Source organism: Phaseolus vulgaris, chromosome 3 (genome assembly GCF_000499845.2).
Source record: "Phaseolus vulgaris cultivar G19833 chromosome 3, P. vulgaris v2.0, whole genome shotgun sequence".
In the NCBI taxonomy this organism is placed as follows: domain Eukaryota; kingdom Viridiplantae; phylum Streptophyta; class Magnoliopsida; order Fabales; family Fabaceae; genus Phaseolus; species Phaseolus vulgaris.
In genome coordinates, this window is record NC_023757.2 from 32,693,302 (window position 1) to 32,708,900 (window position 15,599).

The window sequence follows — 15,599 nt, forward strand, 5'->3', positions numbered from 1 at the left end:
TATGAATCAAAACTAAAATTTAAAACCAACTGATACTATTTTCAAGATTTTATAACGCATAAGTGCATTGATTAGACTCAAAGTTATAATCTTAACAATAATTATTAAACTTATCAGGTACTGTTCATAAATAATATATAGTTCTAACATTGTAAAGTTAAATTAGTCTTAAAATTTATTTTGTAAATTAATAATAAAAATAAAAATTGGTTATGAAATTTGAATGAGATGACCTAATTTAGTGAATATTTGTTTCCAATGTGAATCCTGTTTGCGTGTATGAAAGCTTTATCCAGCTAACAACACCGCACACATAATATCAGAATGAAATTAAAAATGCATTAATGGTTGTCAATTACAGGCTGCAATTATACGCTGTTGGTTTCACTTAATCTTTTATATTATTCAATATTCATTCTTCACCGACAATATTAAATGCTCATCTTCTCTACAAAATAAACATACCAAAATTAAAAAAACACATGTCAATAATCTATGATTATATCACTTTAATTGACCAAATATCTCCAATTTCCTTTCACACTGTAAGATTTAACGACCTTAATTAAACAGATTAGAATTTCGTTTCAAGCTTTAAACATGATTAAATATCAACACTCACTGTATTTATATTGTGACTTTTTTCATATCATAAACCTCTACTATGTGAACATCTCAGCGTAAGTTTATTTATCTTATTTTAAAAACAAGTTATAAACGGTTGAGTTCGGAGTTTATCTTAATTAAGACAAATTTTAAATTTTAAATAATACTTTCAAAATACTCTTCTGTTTCTATATATAAGAATTGTTTTCAGAAAAAAAATATTTTCCCTTCTTTATAACATTAAGTTTTTTTAGTGCATTAGTTATCCTTTCCTATTATATCATTATTACTCAATTAACAATTTTATATAAAAGTAATAAATATAAAAACTAATTACATAAATTTTTTCCATGATCAGAGAAATTGGACAAAAGTAGGTTATTCTCTCTAATGGTTAATTTTTAAATATAAAAAACACAATAAAGTATAAAAAAATTTAACGTGAATAACTAAATAAACTATTTTTCCCACGTTAAAATTAGTTGAAAGGAACACAGAGGAAGTAGTTTTTTTTTACTGAGTCCAGGAAATAGTTATAGATATGTAATCATTAGAAATTGAATATTTTTTACAAATTAAAATAACTGAAATTATTATTAGGTGATTCTTAATTAAGTAGAATTAAAAAGAGACGCAGAAAACAACGACCACCTTTCCTTAAATATAGAAGCAGTCATGTCAATGATTAGGAACATGAATGATTACTCTCTTTGCATTGAGACTTTTTTTTTAAATTTTCTTTTCCAAGGAAAAAAGAAAGGACTAGGAACAACCTCAGAAGCAGTGCATATGTCCCGAGTTTAGGACGCGTAATAAAGGAGAGAGAGAAAATTAAAATCATTATTAATGTAAATAAACAATTTAATATGTCGACGTGTGAGACAATGCAAATATAGTGGCGGAAATAGTAGTAAATCTCAGTTAGTTTATAATTTTAATTCATTTTTAATATTATAACTTTATAATAAAATAGTTCTTGATTTATTACTAAATCAGTCTTTAAGATGATATTTTAATAATAAATAATAACCAAATTAACTAATCATTACCATTATTATTATTATTATTATTATTATTAGAAGTATAATACAAGAACTAGAAGTACAAATACAAGTGCAGAAAAAGCTTGGGTGTAACTCTAATGGCGATATTCCCCGAATCGAATCACCATCACAACACTTCCGATGGGGTGTCCCAGCGAGTCAACAGCCCGCGTTTCTCCGGCCCAATGACTCGTCGCGCCCACTCCTTCAAGCGCAATACTGACGGCACCAACTCCAATGGCGGCTCCGGTGAGGTTGAGCTCCAAATCAACTCGCCCAGATCGGAAGAGGCTTTGGAGGGTATTCCAGTGGGGAGGCACAGTCACAATCACAATCACGTGACCCAGAGAGTGCATGTGAGGAGCCTGCTGAAGAAGCCCCTTGCTTCCATCGTTGAGGATTTGGGGTTTAGGGAAAGGAAGAAAATTGGGCACTTGATGTTCTTGGTGTTCTGTGGGGTGTGCATCTTCATTGGTGTTCTCAAGATATGTGCCACTGGCTGGCTTGGATCTGCCATTGAAAGAGCTCAATCGGATAAGGTTGGTTAGTTAGCATCATATCTTACTCTGCTACTGCCTCCTGTCAATCAACATTCTTTGATCGTGTTATTGTTAATTTCTTAGTGTAATGAAGGTTCATCAAGTTTTACGAAGACTGGTGTCAAAAATTTAACTTTGGAAGGAGCTGAGTTTTATAGTGTTTATTTAGTTTGTCTTTGAGTAGAGACTTTGTTTATTTATTATGCTTATTGTGGATCCGTTTTTGTTGCTGCAGAAGGTTGGAGACTCGTCTCTTAAATTAGATTTTCTTTCATCCGATCTAGAAATCAGGTCGATATTTTTGTTTTTGAAATTTTGGTGTGATTTATAAGAAACCTTGTTTTTTGAGGCGCAAAAAGTATAATTTCCTAAAAAATCTGGATTTCTTATTCAGCTTTTTCATTTGCAACTTGTTCTAAAACTGGGCAATTGTGCTTTTTTCTTTTCTCGTCCTTTTGTGAATACTAGTTATTTATTTTTGTGTTTGGAAGTATCTGATTTTATGTGAGCTACTGGGTTGTTTGGAATAGCAGCGGGAGCCCCACTTTCTTAACTGTTACATAATATTTTATCATTTATCTCACTCATTTTAACACTTAAACTGGAGTGGAGAACTCAATTCAGTTTAGTTTTAATTTTTTATGCGCTGCAGTTTATCCACTTTGTGGGAGACTCGTCTTGTGTACTGGGTTGTGAATTTATGGCTGTTAACCAAAGACAGCTACCCTTATTGTACCGCATTGTGAAAATAATCTATGTAGAGATTAAGAAGTTGGTAGATATATCATGATCCAATTTCCAACTAGGTGCTTGTATCCTTTTGTGTCACTATGTTATTATTTGTGGGGTGTTGGCGGTGTTTGCATTTCTTATCTTACATAGTAAATTATTTTACCATTTTATCAGGAACTGCCTGACTCCATTGCTAGTCTAAATCTAATGGACAAAAGCTCCCTTGGTTATGCATATAGGGGGGGAGCAAGTGATGTTGAACGAACATTGAAAACATTAGCAACGGGAGTAGGTGACAGCCATACTGCCATGGCTGAAGTAAGTATCAAATCTGTAACTCAAGTTTATTGACAATTTTGTTTGGTTCTTAAAGGAAGTACTTGAAATGAAAAAAAGGGTAATTTATAGGGCTAAACATATCTTTGCCTTTTCGTTTATTTAGGATTCAGGGACCTGGTCTAAGCCCAACAGTGACAATTTCACCCAATGCATAGATCTGCCAAGTAATCGTAAAAGTATGAAGTTATATTATCAAGTATATTCCTTTCTCTTATTATGGAGATTTTTCTCTTCTCACTTTCAACGTTCTCTTTTGCCAGAGCTAGATGCAAAGATCAATGGTTACATTGTAGTAAATGCAAATGGTGGTCTGAATCAGATGAGATTTGGGGTCTGGCTGAGTTGATTTCTGATGGTACATGATAGAAAGTTAGGCTGCAATAACCTGATTTCTCAATATACATTTGATTGCAGATATGTGATATGGTTGCTGTTGCTAAGATTATGAAGGCAACGCTTGTTCTTCCTTCTCTAGATCACACATCCTACTGGGCTGATGATAGGTTTTTTTCTTTTCTTTTCCTACTAGGCATTTAGATACGTCCTTGTTTCTTGCACTCCTAAAGCAATATTCAGTTTCAATCAATGCTGATTATTTCTATGAATTGATATAAGATTCTGAGCTATGGGTATAAGCAAGTTAACCCCAAACCCACCCAACCCAACCTCATTTACATTTTTGTGCATTGAGTTGAGTATTTTTGTAGTGCAGCCAATTAGAATTGGTTTGGATGACGGGTCCCTAAGTTTTAAACCCAACCCAACCCAAGAACTTAATAAATATATAATAAAAATATTAATTGTGTAACTATTTTATTATAATTTTTTTATGTTTTATGGTATGGATATTATTTATGTATGTGTTATAAGTATTGTGTTTCCTAATAATATTAAGAAGTGTTGAAAATATTTAATTCTTGTTTTTTTGTGTAAAATGTGTTTTTTTTTTTAATTACTCAACTTGATGATCAACTCAACCATACTCAATTATGATTGATCTGAGAACCCAATCAAATTTAATTCGGATGGGAAAAAAAATCGACTAAAGTCAACTCAACCCAGATCACTGACACCCCCTTTATGGTGCGTTATTCTTGTTCAAATCATGCTGCAGCTTAGAACTGAGGATATTATGTCCAAGAGATGGGGAAATATAGCTTTATTCCTTAAGTACTTTCGCAACACTTTTTTAGAAGTATGCAATCAATTGCTATCATACAATCAACATCTCTTTCAAGAGAATTATCACAAGTTTTTCTTTAATGGAAGGGTGTTGTTGGCCGAAAGATCTAAACTGGTTTTCCTAATCTCTCATTCAATATTCCCCCTTTCGCTGTAGTTTTTCAAATTATCACCGTAGTTAAGTGATGGGTTTCCATTCTCCTGTTGAATACTTTCTGTGTCTACAACTTAATTTGTTTAATATATTTGCAGTGGCTTCAAGGATTTGTTTGATTGGAAGCATTTTATTCATATGCTGAAGGATGATGTTCACATAGTTGAGAAATTACCTCCTGCCTATGCTGGAATTGAGCCTTTTCCAAAAACTCCAATATCTTGGTCCAAGGTCCACAAAACTTTCAACTCAAGTTACTTCCTTTTCAAATCTGGAATAGTATGTCTGATTAATTGAATTTTGTTGAAGTTGGTCATCCGTCCGCCTGGTCTTTTTGGTAGCCAGTTCAGTTTTTTAAGAACATGAAAACATCACTATCAAATGTCATTATGAATTGCATTGTATCATAATGTTTGAATTTTATTCACACAATATCATTGTGTCCCTTTTTCATTGTATTTCTAATAACCATCATTAAATATATAAATAATGTTTATCTACAGGTTCCTTATTATAAGACTGAGGTTCTTCCCCTCCTAAAGCAGCACAAAGTGATCTATTTCACTCATACTGATTCCAGGCTTGCCAATAATGACATTCCACATTCCATACAGAAACTAAGATGCCGTGTAAATTACAGAGCATTGAAATATTCTGCTCCAATTGAGGAATTTGGAAACACGCTAGTATCCAGAATGCAACAGAATGGAAGTTCGTATCTTGCCCTTCATTTGAGGCAAGTTACAAGTTAATATTTTGGTACAAATATAGGCTGGGGTTGTTATGCATTCTCCCATTTTTTGTTGTTATGCATTCATATGAAGGGTTGGGGGTAGGGGTTAGGATCTAATTGGAAGGCATGGAATTTGAGTGTCTCAATGGAAGTATGAGATTTATAAGGCCCTGGGTTCTCTAACTGCATAGATTAGCTTTTGTTGTATGGTTCTTCCAAGTTGCTTATCAATTGCTGTTTAGACCTTTTCACCATATCTCTTAGATGCAAAGGGATGGTTGGCGTTATGGGTGTAAACAGCCAAGCCGAACCCCCCTTGAAGCATGGGTTTGACTTGTGAAAAAATAAATAAATGTGGTTCATTTATTTAAATAAGCCTAATTGAAACTTGAACTTGTGAAAAAAACAAAGCTTGGGCTTAGCTTGTTTAGTCATTTATAACTTAATTAATTTGCTTTTATGAAGATTTTTATTTAGTTATTTTTAACTTTATCAATATAATACTTAATAGTTATATCAACACTAGATAATTATCTATTAATTGAAAAATGTTAATATGAATTTTTTAAGTGTATTTAAAATATGTATTTAATATTTCAAGAACTTTACAAGGCATACAAAATGTAGTTTGTCCTAAAATATTTTATAACTTATTGCATAAGCAATATATAGATAACAAAGATCAATAAAATATGTCAATCTTTTAATGGAAAATTTATTATATATTAAAAAATAAGCTAATGTTTAATACAGGTAGCACTCAATATTAACAATATATATAGTTATATAGATTGGTAGATAGGTTATTAGGATCCTATTGCTGGGTATTGACTTGAGTCCCACACTGGAGGTATGAAGTAAATCTAGTGTGCAGTTTCCAAGGCCTGGGGTCTCAAATTGCGAAGGCGGGCTTCTGTTGTGTGATTTTCCCAGGGTTGTTTTAGTTGGAAGAAGAAATGGTGAATGATTATTTCCTTGAAAAGTGATCTCATTTGAATCTACATGGATTTATAATAAGATCAATGTAAAATAGCATGCTTCTTGGTGAAGGACCCATTGATATGAAAGTTTCCTCATTTTGATCATGAAAATTTTGGACTTGGCCAGATTTTGTACAAGTTTAGAACTGCTTCCATATTGAATTTATTTTTTAATGAAAGTCAAAGATTTGGACCCTACAGTTATTGCCTGTTTGATTACATTGTCATCAATTTCCGTTTAAAACTGAATCAGATGTTAGAACTGCTTCCACATTTTTCGATATGCACTTAGAGGCTTAGAGTTTAATTAACCGTTACATTGAGTCAGATACCATGAGTTGTCTCATGGAATAAGAGTCGGAAGCATTACCCTAGTTTTGGACTCAGTTGATGATCTCAACTCAAAAGATATTTGTATTCCTGTCAAGAAGCTTAAATAAATATTATGCTTCTAACCTTACGCTATTGCAATTTGTTATAGATATGAGAAGGATATGCTTGCATTTACAGGATGCAGTCACAATTTGACTGCAGAAGAAGACGAAGAACTGAGACAGATGCGATATGAAGTCAGTCACTGGAAGGAGAAGGAGATTAATGGGACTGAGAGGAGATTGCTAGGAGGTTGTCCATTAACTCCAAGGGAAACCTCCCTTTTGCTTAAAGCATTGGGTTTTCCATCACACACCAGGATTTATCTGGTAGCTGGAGAAGCATTTGGAAGAGGGAGTATGAAATATCTCAAGGATGATTTCCCCAACATTTTCTCTCATTCCTCTCTGTCCTCTGAAGAAGAGTTGAATCCTTTCAAGAATCATCAGAACATGTTGGCTGGTATAGACTATGTTGTGGCCCTAAAGAGCGATGTTTTTCTTTACACTTACGATGGAAATATGGCAAAGGCCGTACAAGGTCACAGGCGCTTTGAAAACTTCAAGAAGACCATCAATCCAGACAAGTAATATATTCCTAACCTATTTCTTCTTTATTTGGTCAAGCATGATGATTTGGTGATATGCATTTTAGATCTCTGTTAACTGATTCTTCTTCATCATTCTCACCAATTTATTTCATTGGTTGATGCAGGATGAATTTTGTTAGTCTTGTTGATAAGTTGGATGAAGGAAGAATTTCATGGAAAAAGTTTAGCTCCAAGGTAAAAAAACTGCATTCAGACCGAATTGGTGCCCCATATCCAAGGGAACCTGGAGAATTTCCAAAGCTGGAGGAAAGTTTTTATGCAAATCCTCTGCCAGGATGTATTTGTGAAACAAGATAGCAGTAGAGACTCCCCTCAGGGTTGTCTGTCTTATGATGGCATGGCAGAGCTGCAATCAAATGACACTGGCTGTCTGATATTTTCCATACTTCTGTCTTGCGGAGATAGCAATGTGCTGGGCTGTCTGGTAAGGTGCTATTGATTTCCTGGCTGTTGGGATAAGATTACAAATAGCCAAGGTGGGGGGATAAGAAACTGAGATTCCTTGCAGCAGTATTAAATTTAAGGATTAAGCACGAGCAGGCCAGAGTACCACTGTCAATACATGCAATAGAAATTAAACACCATACCTTTTTAAGCCAACCTCATCTCTAACCACACTTATGAATGGTTTTTTCTTTCTTTCTAGATTATATTTTATTCATTGCTTGTACTAATAGCAAGATAAGGGGGTTGGGACTGAATAAGTTGTATTCTTGTTGTACAATAAGATTAAAAAATAGAAATCTATAGTTTCATTGATTTTTTAAACAAGTTTCTTTAGAAAAGTAGTACCAGGAATGTACTCTTTTAATATATTTCTTTTAATAAATTGTTTATTATTGTGAGAAACTCGTGGAGTTCACTAAATGAAGCTGAACTCTATGTAAATTTTATCAAATAATATCTCTCCATTATAAAATAAACTTAGTAATAAAAATCTTCAGCTTTCAGCTCCTTGTGTGTCTCTAGGTGGTGCAGTATTTATTACTTTTAATTATGTGACTTAAAAAGGTTTAAAAAAAACTATTATTTTGAAACAAAAATAACAAAAAAGTGGAATGACTATTATTTTAGGATAGAAGTGCATCTTGAAAAGGTGAGTCGGAGACCTTTTCGCTAAATAATAAAAGGGGTGTCAAAAAACTTCATTAGAATCTATAAAATACGTTAAAAAAAACTTATTGAATTTCTTTTTTCCTAGGGAGTTGACAGAGCATGTGTTTTATTTAAATAATACTAAGATTTTAGTAAGTTTTAATTAATATTGCAGAAGTATGGTAACAAAACATTCCTTATTATTGTATAAAATAGAAGACCTACTGTACTTAGTTAGAAGTTGGCTTCATTAATTTTTTGAAAAGGCCAAGTTGTGGGATTGCAACGGCAAGTCGAAGTTTTACAATCATTATTCATAAAAATATACACGAGAAAAGGCCACATAATAAATTCATCCCAGATCAATTTTCTCAAGTACGAAATCATCTGCCTTCAACTGAAACTTGATAACGATAAAAATGACAACAACCACCAAACCATCTCAAGTTTTATTCTCAACTACAAAGCTTGCTGAAAGAAGAGTCCTACCTAAACATGCATGCTAAATCCAAATGTAGACCAAGGCGATATAAATAAACTTAAACATGAGATACAACGTGCTTGAGTTCAGTCTCTTCCATGGATAACTATCCATGGTTTAGCCTGAACCTCCAAGAACAGCCTTAAGCTTCTTCACCAGAGCAGCATCAAGGAAAGTGGTTTCCACTATCAGTGGTGTGGGGAAATTACTTTTGAACAAAGCAAAGTCCAGAATTTGCAGACCAGGATTGGAGCTACTGAAGCTAACAATAGCCAGGGCTGAAGAACCACCTGCATTGATTTGGAAGTGCAGCAAGCCTTGAGGGAATACCATAACATCCCCCTTCTTAAGAGTTTTGAGGTAGACAGTGTTGTCAGATGAAATGAATCCCGCCAGGATGCTTCCTTGTATCACAACAAGTAATTCTGAAGCTCCAGGATGAGTATGGAGTGGTATAACTCCACCTGCTGCTAAGTCCAAGCGGGCTGCGGATATACCAAGGCCATTGACACCAGCAAACTGAGCATCAAATGCAGGGGTCACTGCAGCTTTGATAATGTTTGAGGTGTTACCAGCAATGCCAAGGCCACTGTAAGCAAAATCATCTGCTGTGACCTTTGAAGGCTTCTTGCAGGAGTATCCTGCAGGACCAATAGGACCTGCATGATCCGCCACGCAGAAATCTAGGACAGAAGCATGGGAGAAGGAGAAAAGAGAGAAAACGAGGCAGATAATGAGAATCATCGCTTATTGTGGATTGGAATGTTCTTACCTTAACTCGGATGCAGTATTTATAAGTGTTTGGTTGGTTAAATTATATATAATTTGAGGAGAGGGTATGGACCTCTTTTTAGCATGGCCATTGAATTGTTTCAATATGGATAGATTTTTCTCACCTATGGCCATAAACGACATAATTTGAGCTTGAATTGCTGCATGTGAATGTCAATTGTTTTCGTAGATAACAAGGACCTACTTTTTGTTTGAATGTAAAAGGAACACAGGCATCTTTCGAGTATCTTCTTTTACTGTGAAAGATATTTCAAGTGCTCTGTTTTGCATGCGTGATTATTGGTAATCACCTAAACTAAGATCACTTTCTGGTAATGTGGTTCTTTTTAATTCTGGTCCAATCTGTCTTAAGTGAACATTAAACTACCATGCTCATGGTGATATTGATATTATGCAGAATTTAGTTTACGAAGGAACAGGAATGACAGTAAAAGAAAGCACTGGGGTTTAGTGTAAAATGATAATGTAGTATTTGGACACAACAAAAATGCATTGTTAATTTTTCGTCAACTGTGTTATGTATCCAATGTATTTTCATTTTCCCAACCTTAACATTATCAACTACTCAACCAATAGATTGTTTTTGTGTCATTAATCTCTGCAATCTATTTCATCAACAAGAGTTCCATTGAGTAATGTTTCCTCGTCTCAACTTGTGTCTGGATGAGGTGACCACACAGATGAAATCACAATCAGTGTAAGTATAATAATTTATTACCTCATATGCGGGTAAGTGTCATGAAGAAGACTTTAATTGTGTGATTTAGGAAGATATTTGATGTTTTCAGTGTTGTATGAGTATATATCATCCATATCCAATGGGTTTCATTGCTCCATTTGATTGAAGCATAGTTTTTTTTTTATCAGCAATAAAATAAATAAATAAATAGGGACCACTTCAGGGGTGGTCCAACCCTTATACAGAAATACTTGACATCAGTCTCCTATTAGAACGCCTACCAAATTAGCAAAGGGATAACCATACCAACACTAACCAATGTTAATGAATCAACCTCATACAAGCCAAAGGATTTAAAACCCAACTAGAATAAGGAAAATAAGCAGAACGAGACTTTGCATAAATCCAAGACCATACCTTTACTTGCACCGAAGCGAACACTTCAGACACATCTGCCACACCTCTATTGAAGATGACCGAGTTCCTATGTTTCCAGATTTCGCTCACAATGCCAACCCAAATTGTACCCCAAACTTCGTTAACCGAAATAGAAGCCTGACTCATCCTGAATTGTGAAAAATTTGACTTAGGATCCTTGTGAATTACAGACGACACACCAAGCCACTTAAAGCACAGACACCAGACACGCCAAGCAAACCTGCAAACAAAGAACAAGTGACAAGATGACTCCTCCTCCTCCCCACACAAACAACACAAGAGATTTTCTACCGCCACTCCGCGCCTTACCAAGTTAACCCTAGAGGCAATCCTATTCTCCAACACCCTCCTAGCAGTGAACAAAGTAGATGGCAAGGCTTTGCACCTCCACAACTTACTATACACAGGAGAATACTCCCCTCCTCTAACCCGCCTTACCTGAACATAGACAGAGTTGACTGAGAAAGTTTGACTCTCCCCAATCTTCCAGATCCAACTGTCCGCCTCCCCAAAAACCAACTTCACCTCTTGCAAACTTTGAAACGAAACAGCTGTTCAACCAAAGACTTCTCCCAGTCGAAAAAGGATCTACGCCAGTCCAAATTCCACACCCAATCACCATTATACCAATACCCAAGCTCAGCCATTTTTGCGTTTTTAGCCGAGCTTAGAGAGAAAAGTCTCGGAAAAACTCCCTTCAAAGTACCACAGCTCAACCAACTGTCCTCCTAGAAAGAAATCTCCTTACCATCCCCCACTTTCCACTTAAACCCATCTTCAAAACTTCTACCCCAACCCTCTGAATCCCACACCTCCTTCAAATCTTTCCACCAGAGAGAGCCCCTACTAGACTTACTGCCTTCTCTCAAACTTCTCCAACCACCATACTTAGAATCAAGAATCTCTTTCCACAAACCTCCTTTATCCGTACCCAGTCTCCAAATCCACTTTCCTAATAAAGCCAAGTTAAATTTCCTAAGATCAATGATTCAAAGACCTCCAGAATCCCGAGGCTCACACACCTTATCCCAAGAAGCCCAAGCGATCTTCCTTCCATCAGAGCCCCACCCCCAAAGGAAATTCCTTTGGATCCGAACTAACTTGTCTGCCACTACAGAAGGCAGTTTAAATAAAGACATAAAAAATAACGGGATTGAAGAAAGAACAGACTTGATTAAACAAATTCTCCCTGCCATTGACAGGCACCTGCCTTTCCACCTAGACAGTTTATTCTGAACTTTCTCTAACACCCCGTTCCAACAAGCACTGCGCTTATGACACCCTCCTACCGGTAGCCCCAAGTAAACAAATGGAGTTACCATCACATTACAATTGAGAATAGCCGCAAAACACTGAAGCGAACTCGAATCCAACCCCAACCCGCCCAATTTGCTTTTTAAGAAATTCACCTTAAGCCCAGAAGCTAGCTCAAAACAAAGCAAAATCGCCTTAATATTGAAGATACTTTTGGTATTAGCTTCACAGAAGAATAAAGTATCATCAGCATATTGCAACATATTCACCTTTACTTTAGCTCTTCCAACCTCCAAACTATCAATCAAATTCTTCTCTTCTGCCATCCTAGAAACTCCAGCCAACCCTTCTGCAACTAAAAGGAAGAGAAACGGAGCTAGTGGATCACCTTGGCGAAGACCCTTCCTAGGAGTAAATTCCCTAGTAGGACTACCATTCACCAACACAGAAATTGAAGCAGATTCTAAGCAACATTTTATCCACTGAATCCATTTAGCACAGAAACCCAACCGATCAAGCATATAATAAATTAATTCCCAACTAACCGAGTCATACGCCTTCTCATAGTCGACTTTGAAGAACACACAACTCTTCCTCTTTCTTTTATATTCCTCCAACACCTCATTAGCTACTAACACACTGTCCAGCAAACCCCTACCTTCAAGAAAAGCTGACTGTCTAAAATCAATAACTTTACTAATTACCTTTTTCAAGCGTAGGGACAACACTTTTGAGATAATTTTATACAAGCATCCAACTAACGAAATAGGTCTGAACTCGCCGAGTTGCTGAGGGTTTTCTACTTTCGGGACGGGACAGAGGAATGAAGCATTTGAACCTCTAGGCCAATGACTTTTAGATGCGAAATCCTTCACAGCTGACACCACATCCAACCTTACAATATCCCAGCAGAACTTTAAGAAACCAAAGTTAAATCCGTCAGGACCTGGACTCTTTGAACTTTCACAATTCCAAACCGCATCCCTTATTTCTTCTTCAAAGAAGTCACCGACCAACAACTCGTTATCAGCTTGCGAGATAGAATTAAACCTTACATTGTCCAATCTAACCGTACAAGCTTCATTCCTGGCAAACCTATCTACAAAGTAATCCCTAACCTTGTCCTTGATCTCAACCTTATCCTCGCTCCACCTTCCATCAACAAACAACCCATGTAACTCGTTCCTCGCCCTTCTCCACTTTACTGATGAGTGAAAAAACTTTGTAAATTAAGATCACCCTGTTTCAACCACTTCTGTCTTGCTTTTTGAAAAATGACTGCCTCTTGCTTAAACAAAATTTTATTAAGTTCAGCAAGGAGCGACCTTCTTTCCTCCCTTTCTGACTCTTCTAAACCTCTATCATCATCACGTACGTTTAACTCGTTAATCCTCTTTTATAACTCCTCTCTAGCAAGGTTAACATCCCCGAAGACTTCTTTGTTCCAGACTTTTAGATCAGCTTTAAGCTTTTTCAATTTTTCTTTGAAAATATAAATCCCACCTCCTTGAACATCATAGCTAGCCCATTTCAAACTCACGAATTCTTTGAATCTTCTATCTTTTTGCCATACATCCAGACTCCTAAAAGGTCTTGGTCCCCAGTCGACAACCACTTCCTTAAGGACAACTGCACAATGGTCAGAGATAGATCTGTTAAGGACAAATTGTTGGCAACTAGGCCAAGCTTCGAGCCATTCCTTTGATACAAGAACCCTGTCAATTCTGCTCTTCACCATACCATTAGGCTTATACCAAGTGAACTTCCTTCCTACCAACGGAATATCAACCAATTCTGATTTTTCAATAAATCGTTAAAGCCATTTATTTCTCTAGAATAATCTGACACCGAGATCAAACTCTTCCTCTCCTCCTGTCGTCTAATGGAATTAAAGTCTCCAACATAGATATATAGATTTTTTTTTTGTTAATTGTTCAATTTTAGTGCTCGAGACATACTTTAGTGATGCTTCCAACGCTAAATATGTCAGAATCAACATTATAACATGGTAAGTTAGAGCAATGTCGATTCTTGGACTCTATTGAGTGTTTTCAAGAAACTGTAAATATGGATCCTACTCAGATGCATGAAGATTTTTTTTCTTGTGACCCTTGAAATGGTGGATATGGATTTAAGGCATCAAAGTGTAAAACTTGTCAAGGACTAAATTGATAGTGTCTATCAAAACTATCATTTAGCCACTTGATTAGCAATAATCAGGGAATTCTTGAATTTAGCGTTTGCTTTAGGATTTTGAGTGAACTCATTCAATTTATCTTACTATTAGAAACAACCGCTGCACATGCCACAATTAGCTTTTACTATCTAAATAGAAACATTTGGAGACTGAACAACATTTTATCTTTTCGCATACTCTCAATCATGATCTGCAAGAGTGACGCAGTTTCTGTACACTTACTATTTTAGGTTATCAAATAGACAGTCATTCTTTACTTTTCTACTTATAGAACTTCAGAGTGTAAATGTAACGTTCATTCCCAGAAAGAATAAGAAAATCTGAAAATGAAGAACTTGTGGTCCTCAGCAACATGGCAAAAGAAAGAGATTAAGGCATAAAAAGACATTTTGACAGCTACCCTTTCTGCAAGTCTTGTTTGTGTGTCAGCATGGATATTAAGCAAGGACATGAATGTGAGGTTGCCTTACATTCCCCATCTTCTAGGGAACCCGGCAAAAAGTCAACTTGGTGTTCCCCTGACCTGCAACTAAGAATGAATAAAGATCTTCATTTAATTTAATCATCTTAGCAATTACCATTCTTTTGTTCAATGCTCCCTTCTCTACCATATTGCAAATCTGCTATAGAGATGCAATGTTTGTTGGGTACCCAAAATTACTGATAAGAATAAGCATGTCATTGAGAAATCAACAATCACTCCTTTTAAGAAGATTAATTTTGACTTACAAAATGAACTTGTAAGTAGAGATTCAAAGTCACTTTTAAGATTAGAAACTTATAACAGATGGAGATCATATAATCAACAAATTTTTAATGAGATAAAGTGAGATTTGTATTTCGTTATATTATAAATTGAACTTAGTTTATAGATTTTCAAAGAGACTCCATACCAAATTCAAGAAAAAGTGTACTGATATCACTTTCACTGTCATAACTTGAATGTCCTTGTCGATTGTGTCTGTGAGATGTTGCCAAGACAACCATTGCAGGACAAGCTACACTTTCAGAGATATTTGAATCCAAAATGGACGTCTGAAAAAAAAGGTGAACGTTGCTCATATGTGTACAAATTACTGATGAGCTGCCATGCACTTACCTTACCCATGTCTTTCATTTTTTCAAATCCACTGAGTTAAATATTTTGTAATGATTCTAAGTTTTTCCCAGAAAGTTAAAATTATTTATACATAAATCAGTTTATGAAAGTTTAGGTTTTAACTAAATGTTTATGTTTTTTTAACTCATAAGTAAATTAATTTTTATGAAAAAAATTACTTCATTTTTTTTTCTTATTTTATTAAAAGTCTTTTGGAAGATGTTTACTAAAAGATACTTAAATCTTTGAAGACTTATCTTCTACTCTGGCGGTC

The 15,599-nt window shown here is 35.4% G+C and overlaps 2 protein-coding genes across 3 annotated transcripts; one reads left to right on the top strand and one right to left on the bottom strand.

Moving 5' to 3' along the window:
* The first annotated feature begins 1,694 nt into the window (after positions 1-1,694).
* Positions 1,695-8,061, top strand: LOC137807174 (O-fucosyltransferase 35-like). Of its 2 annotated transcripts, XM_068607654.1 has the most exons (10): positions 1,704-2,188; positions 2,424-2,479; positions 3,160-3,238; positions 3,363-3,435; positions 3,520-3,590; positions 3,674-3,762; positions 4,694-4,826; positions 5,099-5,331; positions 6,790-7,266; positions 7,395-8,061. In XM_068607654.1, exons 1-10 carry the CDS (start codon positions 1,748-1,750, stop codon positions 7,585-7,587), a joined length of 1,845 nt encoding a protein of 614 aa, XP_068463755.1. In that variant the 5' UTR covers positions 1,704-1,747; the 3' UTR covers positions 7,588-8,061. The 2 variants fall into 2 exon arrangements, with proteins under 2 accessions (XP_068463754.1, XP_068463755.1); XM_068607653.1 differs by lacking the exon at positions 2,424-2,479 and having other exon boundaries at positions 1,695-2,188; positions 3,095-3,238.
* Positions 8,062-8,710: 649 nt separating this feature from the next.
* LOC137807175 (auxin-binding protein ABP19a-like) lies at positions 8,711-9,819 on the bottom strand. The gene has a single exon (XM_068607655.1). The coding sequence runs from the start codon at positions 9,608-9,610 to the stop codon at positions 8,984-8,986; it is 627 nt and encodes a 208-aa protein (XP_068463756.1). The 5' UTR covers positions 9,611-9,819; the 3' UTR covers positions 8,711-8,983.
* Positions 9,820-15,599: the final 5,780 nt, after the last annotated feature.

Bases quoted from the DNA above. Each gene is read 5' to 3' on its own strand.
- LOC137807174 (XM_068607653.1), top strand. From the start codon at position 1,748: ATGGCGATATTCCCCGAATCGAATCACCATCACAACACTTCCGATGGG. The intron at 3,239-3,362 runs GTAAGTATCAAA...TCGTTTATTTAG, and splicing joins GCCATACTGCCATGGCTGAA to GATTCAGGGACCTGGTCTAA. The intron at 3,763-4,693 runs GTTTTTTTCTTT...ATATATTTGCAG, and splicing joins TCCTACTGGGCTGATGATAG to TGGCTTCAAGGATTTGTTTG.
- LOC137807175 (XM_068607655.1), bottom strand. From the start codon at position 9,610: ATGATTCTCATTATCTGCCTCGTTTTCTCTCTTTTCTCCTTCTCCCAT.